The sequence below is a fragment of the Nothobranchius furzeri genome, chromosome 14 (genome assembly GCF_043380555.1).
Source record: "Nothobranchius furzeri strain GRZ-AD chromosome 14, NfurGRZ-RIMD1, whole genome shotgun sequence".
Classification (NCBI taxonomy): Eukaryota; Metazoa; Chordata; class Actinopteri; order Cyprinodontiformes; family Nothobranchiidae; genus Nothobranchius; species Nothobranchius furzeri.
The window spans coordinates 35,392,457-35,404,404 of record NC_091754.1 but is presented as its reverse complement, the minus strand read 5'-3'; the positions used below and the strand labels follow the sequence as shown (position 1 = coordinate 35,404,404).

The window sequence follows — 11,948 nt, the reverse complement described above, 5'->3', positions numbered from 1 at the left end:
AAATAAGAGGTGCATTCATCTGTGTATCTCCTTTGATCTGCATTAGTGATATTTTCAGCACCAGAACAATGAAGCAAAGAAACAGATTCCTGAGTTTATGTTAGTAATTTTATTTATTAGGTGCATCTGATCTGTTCTATTTTTCTCTGAAATGAGATCAAATCAGTGCTTCTATGGGTTGTCTCCTCTCTGCACTAAAAAAATGTACTTTATTATAATGTTCACTGTAATGCATCTTGATGTTCTTAACAAATAATTTAAATCAAAGATATTGGTCAATAATGCCAAATATGTAAATTTGTGTTTCAGTCATTTTTATACTGGCTTAAAAATACTTCATTAAGTCTACTAAGCAGGGGTGTAGAAGGTGTTTAATAGGGCCAGCCCAGTAATGATCTTGGACCAAAATAAACGGGCAGAAAGTCAAATAAAGGGGGGCAAAAGGAGATGTTTTTCCAGACGCCAAGAAAAATTAAATGCCAACCCCCCCCACCCCCCCACCCCCGCTGCAAAGTGTGTCACTGAGAGTTTAAATATTGGTGTATTCACCTTTAATACTAGTTATTTAATTGCAGCAGTTGCTGGATTGGTGCAGTTCAAAGTGGAGTGCGTCAAATAAAACAATATTAACATAAAGGTGAGACGTGTCATAATTTCACTGATGTCTCGGGTCACGACAGACAGATGGAACCACGCGTCTGGGACTCTTTAAGGAGTCTAAACAATATCAGCTTGTTCTGCAGGAACTGTTGCGGTATCAGCTTCACAGGTGCAAAAAGATTTTGACAATGTGTCAAAATCTTTGATGGTCTGGCTGGCTTCAGATGTTGCTTTCAGATGGCCAGTCTGATGCTTACTCAAGAACTAAGGAAAAAACCAGAGTAATCTGGTTTTAATGTTCTCATGTTATGATTTTGTGTAGCCAACCAGAGGTTGACAAGTTTGAGGAATTTTACCAAGAATCTCAGAATCACGCGCCTTCTTTGATGCCGGAGGCTCAGATCTGGGGTGAAGGCTATTTATGTGTCATGGGTTTAACTTTACCTTACTTGTTCTTGTGTGAGTGCAAATGGTGATGACCTCTTCATATAAACATGCTGATGCAATCAATGTAACCATAATCATAATATTCATTTCAACTTCAATCATTAAGCACAGATTAATGAAAGCATTTCATTATATTATAATTATTATAAGTAGCAATAAAACAAACGTTTATTTAATGATTATCTAGCTTATAAGTTGTAGAAGTTCATATTTTATTTTAAATCTTCTTCTTTCTTTCTTCTGTGAAGCAAGGAGTCTTAGATAAAAGGATGCTCTGTGAGGGACCTTGGAAGGAAAATGATGTTAATGTTATGATTCAGAGACGTCAACAAGCAGTGCAGGATCTTGTGGCTTGTTGGCAGATAGAATATAAAATCCACCTCATAGGATGGAATTAGGTCTGTAGATGACCCATGACCTATAGGTCAATCTGTAGGTGAAAACTGACCATTTGTGGACATTACATAGAAATAAAATGTACTTGCTTACTAAATGCTCTGTGACAACTGTACGTAAAGCAGATCTCAAATGCTATTGGCTAATGCAGAGCGGCGCTCAATTCAAACAGCATGGAGCTCCACAAGATGGGACAGCTGGGGGGGCTCAGCAGAGAGAACAGGAATATTGCCGACATTATATCACAGTACTGGGTAACGGGGGTCCACATGTTTGAACACCAGATCATAACCTGTCTCAGAGGAGACACAGTTTCTCTCTTATTGTTGATAAAATATACTTGATGTTTTGAGATCCAATCTGTTGTTGTATGATTTATAGACGATGTTCCTTTTCTCCTCTTTACAACAGCTGCTTATGACTAAATGTCAGAGTTCAGCTGAGCCACTGCATCATCCTCACTAGGGTTGTCACGGTAACCGGTGTAGCGGTAAACCCCGGTAAAATTGTTGACAATAATAATAACCGTCTTGTTTTAAAAAATATATTATATCGGTGGGTTTACCGTGGCTGCGGTGTAGGCACGGTGACCCTTACCAGCCACCGTATCATCTGCTGAAATTGCCGGCGGCACATGCGCACTTTGTTGTTTACAACCAAAACTTTCTTGAAGCTAAAGCTGAAATAATGGCCAAAGGAGGAGACGGCAGCGCTCAGGACATTTATTATCCCTCAAAGAAGACAAAGACGGAAGTACGGGCATCTTTTGGATATTTGAAGAATGTCGAGGGACAGCTGATAGAAGACGGCTATCCTGTTTGCAGCACGTGCAGAAAAAGTGTCTGTGAAAGGCAGCAACGCTTCAAATCTCATGACACATCTGCGTGACCATCACCCACAACTCTACAGTCATCGCAAGGCAAGCTAAGGTTAGCGTTAGCGTTTTAGCTAAAATGCGTGATCCGAGGATTTGGGTTGAGGGAGAAAGCAACGAGTCGCTATATAAAGCAGCCGCAGCGCCGCTACCTGCATATAAACCGTGTCGCGGACACCGCCATGTTGAAATGACGCTATGTATTACGGGGCTCGCAGGGGCAGATTAGAGTTGGTCTCTCTCCGACAATAATTATGAATTTAACAATGATTACTGTCTGATGACATTTTCCCCACATCTGATCTAATATTTTTAAATGATGACATCAAACAGACATAAAATAAGAAGTTATGGGCAAATATTGGTATTCTAAAGACTAAAGGGGAAATATGTATACAAATAACCAACATAATTACACAATAACACATTTTAGACAAAATTTAGACACAAACTGAGGACAATATTTTCCTGACATATAGGGTTTATGTACTTGTCTGAAAATGTAACACGTTTAAAAAAATACTGCGATAATACCGAAAACCGTGATAATTTTGGTCACAATAACCGTGAGGTTAAATTTTCACACCGTGACAACCCTAATCCTCACACGCCATAACATGACGGTGAGTGTTACTGGAGCACATGGAGACAGGAGCGAGTGTGTTTGGTTACCGATGCCAGAGGAGTCCTCCACCATGGGGTTAATCTCTACCATGGAGGCGTCATACTTGATGAAAAGATTGTAGAGTTTAATCATGTTCTCTGCTGCCTCGTTCACCAGTGCGGGTGGGAAGCCCATCTTTTGAGCGACCTAGAGCAACACAAAACATTCATCATGGATCGGTGCACCTGCTGAAGCCGCTGCTGCTGCAGTGGAGCTCTGGCATGCAGCTTTAATGTCTGAGTCCCTCTGCTCAAACGCAGCAGGCAGCTGTTCAGCTGGAGCTCACATCCTCATTATCAGAAAACACGAGTCTAGCTCCAGAATTACAGGGATGATTAGATGCAGAACATTTCTATCTGCTCACTAATTACTACAAATAAAACCAGCAGTAGAAATCACAGAGAGAATATTGATAATCACCCAAAAACACAATAATGCTGTTAAATAAGATCATAAAAATCATCAGGGCCATGTCTCACACACACACACAAACACACACACACTTCAAACAGCCAGAACATCTCCAGCTGGGTGACTGTTTTAATCTACAGGTTGTACCTTGACAGCCTGCTCCTTCTTAATGCCCTCCACAATGTCGATGGGCTCTTTCACGATGGCGTCTGGATTCTCCGCTGCCACATCTTCGATGTTCACGCCCCCCTGTGAACTGCCAATCAGCACCGGGCCCTGTGCAACGTAAGTGGAACAAATAAAAACAAAGAAATAAAGTTTCCTTTCCCTCCAAAACACATGTTTAAACACAATAACTGCAGCTAAAAGCCCCTCCTTGTTACTACTGCTGCTGTGTTACATTCATGTGTCTCTAAAGCTCATTTCAAGCTTTGCGTTTAATTCTTGTGTTGAAAAAGTTGTTTTTGTGAATTACAGGAGGAGCAGCAGAACCAACGTTGTTCAGCTGGCAGTGACGAAATCAAAATGATGTTTCTGATACAGAAAAGAAAATCACCTCTGGTTGTAAAGTGGCTCCAAATGATTTTACTGCATCTGTCTATTCCTTTCAGAGCGTTCAACAGACTTTTAGGCCTAGTCCACACGTAGCCGGGTTTTTTTTTTTAAAACGAATATCCGCCCCTCCAAAAACTTGCATCCACACCACCTCGTTTTAAAAGAAACTGTTCACACGTACCCGGATAAATACGTTGTTAAGGACATGCCAGACCTGTAGGCAGCAGTACTTCCCCCGTTCTTAACCTCGTCCTTCGTCTGTGGTCTTCCGCAAGGAGCAGTAATTCCGCTTGTAAAAACAAACAAGCAGAAAGCGCTTGGACAATTGATGGATCGGGTAGTGACAGAGCGCAGCTCTGAGGGCATCCATGCTGTCGGCTAGTGTAAACACAGGTCGGACACGTGATGTCAGCATTTTTTGTTGCGGAAAGTGACGTTGCGGACCTTAAAACTCCAGTTTTGTCTGTCCACACGCAGACACCCAAAACGGAGAAAACGCAGATCTTCACTTTGGCCGGAGTTTTTAAAAAGATCCGTTTTCGTGTGAAAAAAACTGTTTTCATGTGGATGACAGGCCAAAGCGTAGAAAAATATCTACGTTTTGGCAGATCCCCGGCTACGTGTGGACAGGGCCTTACAATAGGCCAATCAAACGACTCACTTCAGCTGGGAAACAAGCCGTGATTATTTGTTAGACTCAAGAATGCAGCTGCTTTTTAGATAAACCAGTTTTATGTGATTTTTCACATCCAGAGATGGAAACGTGTCTCTAAAGCTGTCAGGACCTTTCAGAGACACAACCCACCTAAACCTGCAACACAGCTGATCTCTGCAGCTACAAAGGTGATAAAAACCTTTGCTGTGTTCAAACGTGCATCAATATTTACAAAGTATTTTAAAACAACCTCAGAAGGCATTTATAACACATGCTGTTTTCACCTGGTCTGAATCACCCAAAATAGTATGAAACAGCTGTAGGTTGATACTACACTGCCACCTAGTGGTGGTACGTCTGTTTAAACCAAAACAAGTTGGAAAAGGAAGGAGCTCATCTTGATGATCAGCACCATGGCCTGATCCAGACCCACCGCCGGACTCCAGGAAGCCTCCTTTTCCATCATTTGGGAGCAGCAGAGAAAAGCAGAACCCATAAAGAGTTTATGCAGCAGCAGATTCGTGACTTGTATAATATTTTATGTAGGGATGTCCCGATTTTGCCCTCGAGTCCGAGTCATTTGATTTTGAGAATCTGCCAATACCGAGTCCCGATCCGATACTTTTGATACATAAAAAAATAAAGAAAAGGAAGAAACAGTTCCAGAATGTTCCTTGTTTTTTTATTTAATTACCTTTTTATTTTAATTTTTAACAACAGATCACTTCTGTGAGGTAGCTTGAACAATCAAGTAATAAATAACAAATTCTTCAATTTTGGACTTTATTGCAAATATAAAAAGTCTAATATAAAAACAGATAGCACTTCAACTTAAAATACCTGGCAGGGGTCCATTTTGCCTCGGCCCCCAAAATGCTTAGATACGTCCCTGGGCATGGGACGGAGTTTTAAAGATGATCTGAATTGTATCAACTATATTGTGTTTATTGTGTTTATTCGCTTAGCAGACGCTTTTATCCAAAGCGACTTACAATTTATAACCTATAGGGCATGTTGTGATCTGTGGGGGAAACCGGAGTACCCGGAGGAAACCCACGCATGCATGGGGAGAACACGCAACTCCACGCAGAAAGGCCGCAGCCGAGTTTTGAACCTGTGACCTTCGTGCTGCGAGGCAACAGTGCTAACCACTGCGCCACCATGCAGCCCATATATAGCCCATATATAAATACTACATGCTGATAAGTTATTGCTTTATACAGGTACAAACGTGTAGTGGGATAAATCTACCTACATTTTATTTTTAAGAACTTTGTTTTGTTTTCTTGGTTTTTAATTTCCTGTCTTCCTGTCCTGTCTGTCTCTGATCTTCCTGCATCTCCCAGTCCTCCAGAAAAACTCTTGCCTGCTTCCTTCTTTTTCACCTCGCAAGTAACTTTTTAACTAGCAGATCAAATTGATCTATTGACCGCAAAAAAAGCGGAGTGTGCGCCGCGCTGCCCGGCTGCGCCAGTGACGAGCGCTGCAGCGCGAGCGCGTCCACACGTCATGCTCAAATGCAGACAGAACTTACCAGAGAGAAAATGAACGGACACGAATGACTGTGTGTTAATTATATATTTTTGGTGACGCCACTTAGAAACTTAGAAAATGTTACTGTGGCCGTGTGCAGAATGCAGTTGGAGTTCATGAATAATCAGCGGTCTGCCTGCTGCTCTGCATCTCTGTCTCAGCCTACGCTGAGTTCATATAATATATTAAAGGTAGAAACTGGATCTCTTTGTGCTCCTTCTGGGTGTGTAGGTTAAGGGCATCGGGGAGCCTGACAACCTTTAAGGAGAACCAAGTTGCTCTCCTGTAATTTGAACCCAGTATCCGAGTCCGGATCGGGGCTTGGATCGGGAAGTAAAGCCCGAGTCCCGATCAGTCCGAAACCACGTGATCGGGGCCGATTTCAGATCATGTGATCAGATCGGAACATCCCTAATTTTATGTATTGATCAGACATTCCTCCACAGTTTTGAGTATTGTGATTGGTTGGCTCATGTGGGAGTTTGGTACATTTTTCCCTTCCTTTCCTCGTTGCTTTAAAATTGTTACAAAAAGACTTGAAAGTAAAATCCCAGAAAAGGAAAACAGGTCAGCCGGTGATCATCATAGCATCCTGCTAGCATCTGCTGCTAAGACGAGCCAGTCAGAGCCGATGAGCTCAAACCCTCAGGAAGCTGCAGCTGAGCATGCCTCCTCCTTGGACTAAAAGTGTTTCTGTTCTGTTCCCTGCTGTAATAATTAACCTCCATGCACGTCTAGAATCCCCAAAAACACCCCGCTGAAGGCAGCGACCGACTTAGCTCACCTGATAGGACCTCTCCATTGCGATGGCAAAGTAGTACTCCCTGCGTGGATACCTGCGCTCACAGATGAACACCTGGTTGCAGATTCGACCCGCCTCCCCCGTCTGTTTGGTGTACAGTTTCCTACCAATCATCTGAGATGAAATGTCTCGAGCTTCTTCAGGTCTGAGGATGACAGGGCACCAGAAAAAGGCCAAAGATTCATTTGGGATGAAATCGACTTCAGACAGGAGATTATTACAGATTATATTTGAATACTTTGCTGTTAACAGCAAGCTCAGCCTACACCAGTCATGTAAAGGTGAGTTATCTGGTGTTTAATAAAGCTTCAGACCTCTGTTCAAGCCAGATTAAAATCAGTCTCTGAACTTCCTGGTTTTAGTAAATACACTAGCCACTGAAACTGTCCCACTATTAACACAGGAAACACCTCTGATGCAGCTTCAGCTGTTTGTCAGATATTTTATCAGTCTAACTCGAACATCTACAGGAAATGTCAGCGGATGACTTGAGAAGTGATGTTACTCTCCTGTCATGTGCTAGACGTTTAACCCGGTGGTGTTTTATTAACCACGGGTGATAAATCACATCCTTCTGTGTCAGATCAATGTTTTCAGCAAGAAGATAAAATCACACCAGTAGACACGGGAACGCTTTAGTCACATCACTCTCATCTTTGACAGAACAGAGCCATCGCAAACAACAGTCTTTACGTCCCAATAATGTCTTCTTTCTTCCGGCTCTTGGAGGGTGCAGATGCTTTTTCCTCCTCCCCTCCATATATTATCCTCAAGGCCTTTGTCTGTCTGTGTGTGCTGGGTGCACTACTGCTTCTGCATTTTTCTGGAAACTGAAATTCACTAAAATGGATCTCGTCAGTTGGTCTCTCAACGCGATTGATAACATTTTTTCAACGATGAGAACGGGAGAAGGGGCTCCCGGATGTCCTGCTGGTACGGACCCAGTTGGACACATCATGGACTCCTGGAAACAGTGGAACTTGATTTGTTTATCTCAGCTGTCTGTGGAGGACTCTGAAGACGTGTGGATATTCGTGGTGTTGGTGTCAGGTTTCCTGCTCATTGGCCTTGGAGGCTACCCCTGGCTTACCGGAAAATTAACGAGCTGTCGAGGAATATTGGCCTGATCCCGGAGCTCAGAGATGGTTTGCACCGCGCTGCGAATTCACAGACTCACATAATTGTCGAGATGAATCGTAAGCTTGGAACTTTGGCGGAGATTCATTCTTTGGCACAAAAGATGGATGCCATCAAGGATAGAGTGGACGAATCAGCACGGATTGGGATAGTTTAATGTCAATTATTGGGATTTTGAGAGGTTGAGGACCAACAAACTGTAAGACAGAGAGGAAATGATCTCTGGCTGGCCCCAAAACAATTTCTAATCGGAATCTGGCGTCCTTGAGCCTGCAAGTCTCCAACGAAAACTCCCCCCTCAGAAGATATGTGGAATGTGCCGTCGCTATGGCAACTCAACTCTGTCTCCTTTCCCAGCCTGGGCGGGACTGCGGGAAGGCCGCTGAAGCATCCAGAGTCACTGCAACCCTCCTCCCCCTATCCACACCGAGGTGACATGCGCTGCTTCTATCGTGGCTGCAGGAACTGAAGTAGGGATAGTCCCAACCCACCACCCCACCCAGTGGACACTTATGTTGTGTTGTCTGAAGTCTGTTGCATATCTGATTGAGGTGTTTTTTTGCAGAGCAAAGCTGCCCTCCCAGTGGAGGGTAGCTCTGAAGTGCCTTTTTTTTTCCCTCCACCTGAACCAATCCTCATGTAACCCTCTCAAGAATTGTGTGTACTGAAACTCTAATTTCCCTCTGGGATTAATAAAGTATCTTTGACTGATTGATAATAACAGTCTACAACACATCTTACATCCACAATCTAACATAAACAACAGAACTTCTTCCTATTCTTCTCAGACGTGTCTTACTTACAAATTTTTATCATAACATCTGTTAGCATCCTCATAATAGCCTTGATCTACATCTCACCTGATCCAGCAGGTGGAGGGTAAAGCTAAACACCTTTTAAGGGTCTGAATAGCTCCAGCTGTTGACCTCTGGCTCTAGTTTCACAGCCTGACAGGAGGTGATAATGGACTGGCTTATCAACCTTCTACTCCAAAGCAATGATGTTTGATTTGTCACCCGATATCTGACCCTTCTGGTGCATCTGTGTAGTCACCGGGTACACATTTGTATGTTACACAAACGTGGATGAAGGAAAATCTCAGAAGGACCTACTGTTCCAGTCACATGGTGTCGTAGGACTGAATACTTCTCAGATTTTTCATTCCACACTACCTGGATGAGCATCTGTGATTGATGACTTACGAGTAGACGATCCTAACTCCTCCCTTCAGGCCGCCTTCAAACGTCCCCTTTCCTCTGCCTCCAGCCAGAACCTGAGCTTTCACCACCAGGTCCTTCGAACCTAACAAACACACAACAGTAGGTTTAATAACAATCACATGGATATTATAGAAAAGTGCTGCTAATGAAGAAAAAAACGTAAAAATGAAACTGTTTTTGTCAACAAGGATAGAAAAACACTATTGTCTGAGTGATTTTTCAAGGGAACTTAAAAATATATTTGCTTGTTACTTTGTTGATGATGTTTTAGCAAACTCTATAATGTTAGAATTTGATATTTCAGACAGCTAGGGTTCAAAGAGAATCACTCACACACACACACACATTATGTAGTTTTCAACAGTTGTAACTCGCATCAAGTTCAGAGTTGGTTCAAGGAGAAGGAGGCTATTTTTTAACTGGGTGTTCAGTGTCAAGTTACTTACACACACACACACAGAGAGAGACAGAGACACAGAGAGAGACAGAGAGACAGAGAGAGAGAGAGAGAGAGAGAGAGAGAGAGAGAGAGAGAGACACGGAGAGAGAGAGAGAGAGAGAGAGAGAGAGAGAGAGAGAGAGAGAGAGAGAGACGGAGAGAAAGAGAGACACGGAGAGAAAGAGAGAGAGAGAGAGAGAGAGAGAGACACGGAGAGAGAGAGAGAGAGAGAGACACGGAGACAGAGAGAGAGAGACAGAGAGAGAGACACAGAGACAGAGAGAGAGAGAGAGAGAGACAGAGAGACAGAGAGAGAGACACAGAGACAGAGAGAGAGAGACAGAGAGAGAGACACAGAGACAGAGAGACAAAGAGAGAGCAGGAGGAAGAGAGAAAGGGGGGTGCTGAACCCAAAAGGGGACCACAGCGGTCCGAGTGATCTGACTCAACTACTTTTGCTGACTCAGGATGGACACACACACACACACACACACACACACACACACACACACACACACACACACACACACACACACACACACACACACACACACACACACACACACACACACACACACACACAACAGGAGCTCTTACCGATCTGCTTGGCCACTGCGTAAGCCTCATCAGAGGAGCTGGCCACCATGCCGGCTGGCACAGAGATCCCCTCCTCTTTGAGGAGGTTGATGCTCATATACTCATGTAGGGAGAGGTTCCTCCGCTGCTGCTGCAGGTGGGGGGGTAGTGGCTGAGACACATGGCCCCCAAACAGACCTGAGGAACCACCAAGAACCTGGGGGTGAAAGTAAGAGACTAAACAAACAACTGGTAGGAGGTAAAGATGCGAGAAAAACGACATAATGTCTTCAGTCACTGAGCCAAAGACCTTCAGGTTTTTCTGTTTGTTTTCCTCATGTAGAGTTTGTATTGCACAAAAGCCAAAATGCCCATCTGAAACAACTAAATGTCAGCACCTGACTTGTGTGCATGGTCCCTATTGCGTCAGATTGTGTTTTTAGATCAACTTTCTACTGGAGGTAATGCAATGACTGCTTTTCAAACCCCACTAAAGAAGAAATATTCAGCTAAAATCCTGGAAACTGAACTTTCTTCAATTACTTTCTAGAAACATGAGGAAATGTTTCTACTGCTAGCAGCAGACTAACCCTAAGCCAGTTGACATGCCTGAGGATGTGAAACTTAAAAGTTTCTTCTGGACATGAAACCATGACTTCCCCAACAGGGTCGCATGTAACTCAATCTGGGAAAACCAGCAGGCAGAAGTTGTCAGCTGATATTTATCTCCAGAAAAGCTGCTGTTGTAAATCCACCGGGGCATTTAGGTATATTATGAAAATAATTATGATTAATAAATAGTGAGAAAATGCCAGCCTGTTAGTTTTATGATAAGATGGTAGGAATTCCTGAATTGCAACACTTGGAGCAGCCTTTAAAAGTCTTGGGTTTAGGGGGTGGTTTAAGGGGGCCATGGGACCCCTGGAGGATCACCTGCTTTACTTTACCCGACTTATCCTTTTCGGTCCATCGAATCCCCGACAGCCTTTCTCTGCGGTGAAAGCAGTTCGTTTTCAGAAGCTTAGCTAATTTGTCAACAAAACCTTCCTAAAACGGACTCCCGATGGGTGGTAAGCAGACATCACAGAGCCGCGGAAACACGGTGGATGTTAGCGGAGGTCAAGGAGCTTCGCTGCACGAATACAGAAACAAAGTTGTCGTTCACAACAACTCGAGCTCCTCTGTGACTCCCTAAAAGGTGCCCGAAGTGCCTCTGGTGGTGCTGAAGCGCTGACAACATGCTAACAGAAGCTTCCCGCTAGTTAGCATGTTAGCCAAAACAATGAAAAGTCTATGTAGTTGTGCTAATGTCAAATTGACCCTTCAACTTATCGGGATACTGTGCTTCAAAGGACAGGTGCCACGCTGTAATAAACATCTGCGACGAAGGCCAGAGGCTTTCGCTTCAGCTGGGACACAAACTCACCTTGGTGGCGGAGCTGATAGTGTTCCTGGCCCCTGGTGTTCTCAGGGTAGCCGTCAAACAGCCGCAAAGCAGGGACGTCGCCATGTCTTTCAGCAGATGAAGACAAATGCGCATGCGCAGCGAGCGGCATAGGTAGCCTGTGATCAAGGCAAGTTATTCTGATCTTGTTTGATGTGCGCCATGCATTTCACGTGTGATGTCCGTGAACTTAAA

At 43.7% G+C, this 11,948-nt stretch overlaps 1 protein-coding gene across 1 annotated transcript in view; it reads right to left on the bottom strand.

The window, feature by feature from the left end:
* Window positions 1-11,872, bottom strand: part of sucla2 (succinate-CoA ligase ADP-forming subunit beta) — a 23,985-nt gene extending 12,113 nt beyond the window's left edge. Inside the window, exons 1-6 of the mRNA XM_015965796.3 lie at window positions 11,736-11,872; window positions 10,331-10,526; window positions 9,277-9,376; window positions 6,920-7,082; window positions 3,540-3,668; window positions 2,990-3,128 (exon numbers count right to left, since the gene is read on the bottom strand). Coding sequence (XP_015821282.2) covers window positions 2,990-3,128; window positions 3,540-3,668; window positions 6,920-7,082; window positions 9,277-9,376; window positions 10,331-10,526; window positions 11,736-11,849 — 841 coding nt within the window. The 5' untranslated portion in view covers window positions 11,850-11,872. The remainder of the gene's footprint in view (window positions 1-2,989; window positions 3,129-3,539; window positions 3,669-6,919; window positions 7,083-9,276; window positions 9,377-10,330; window positions 10,527-11,735) is intronic.
* Between the last annotated feature and the right edge of the window lie 76 nt (window positions 11,873-11,948).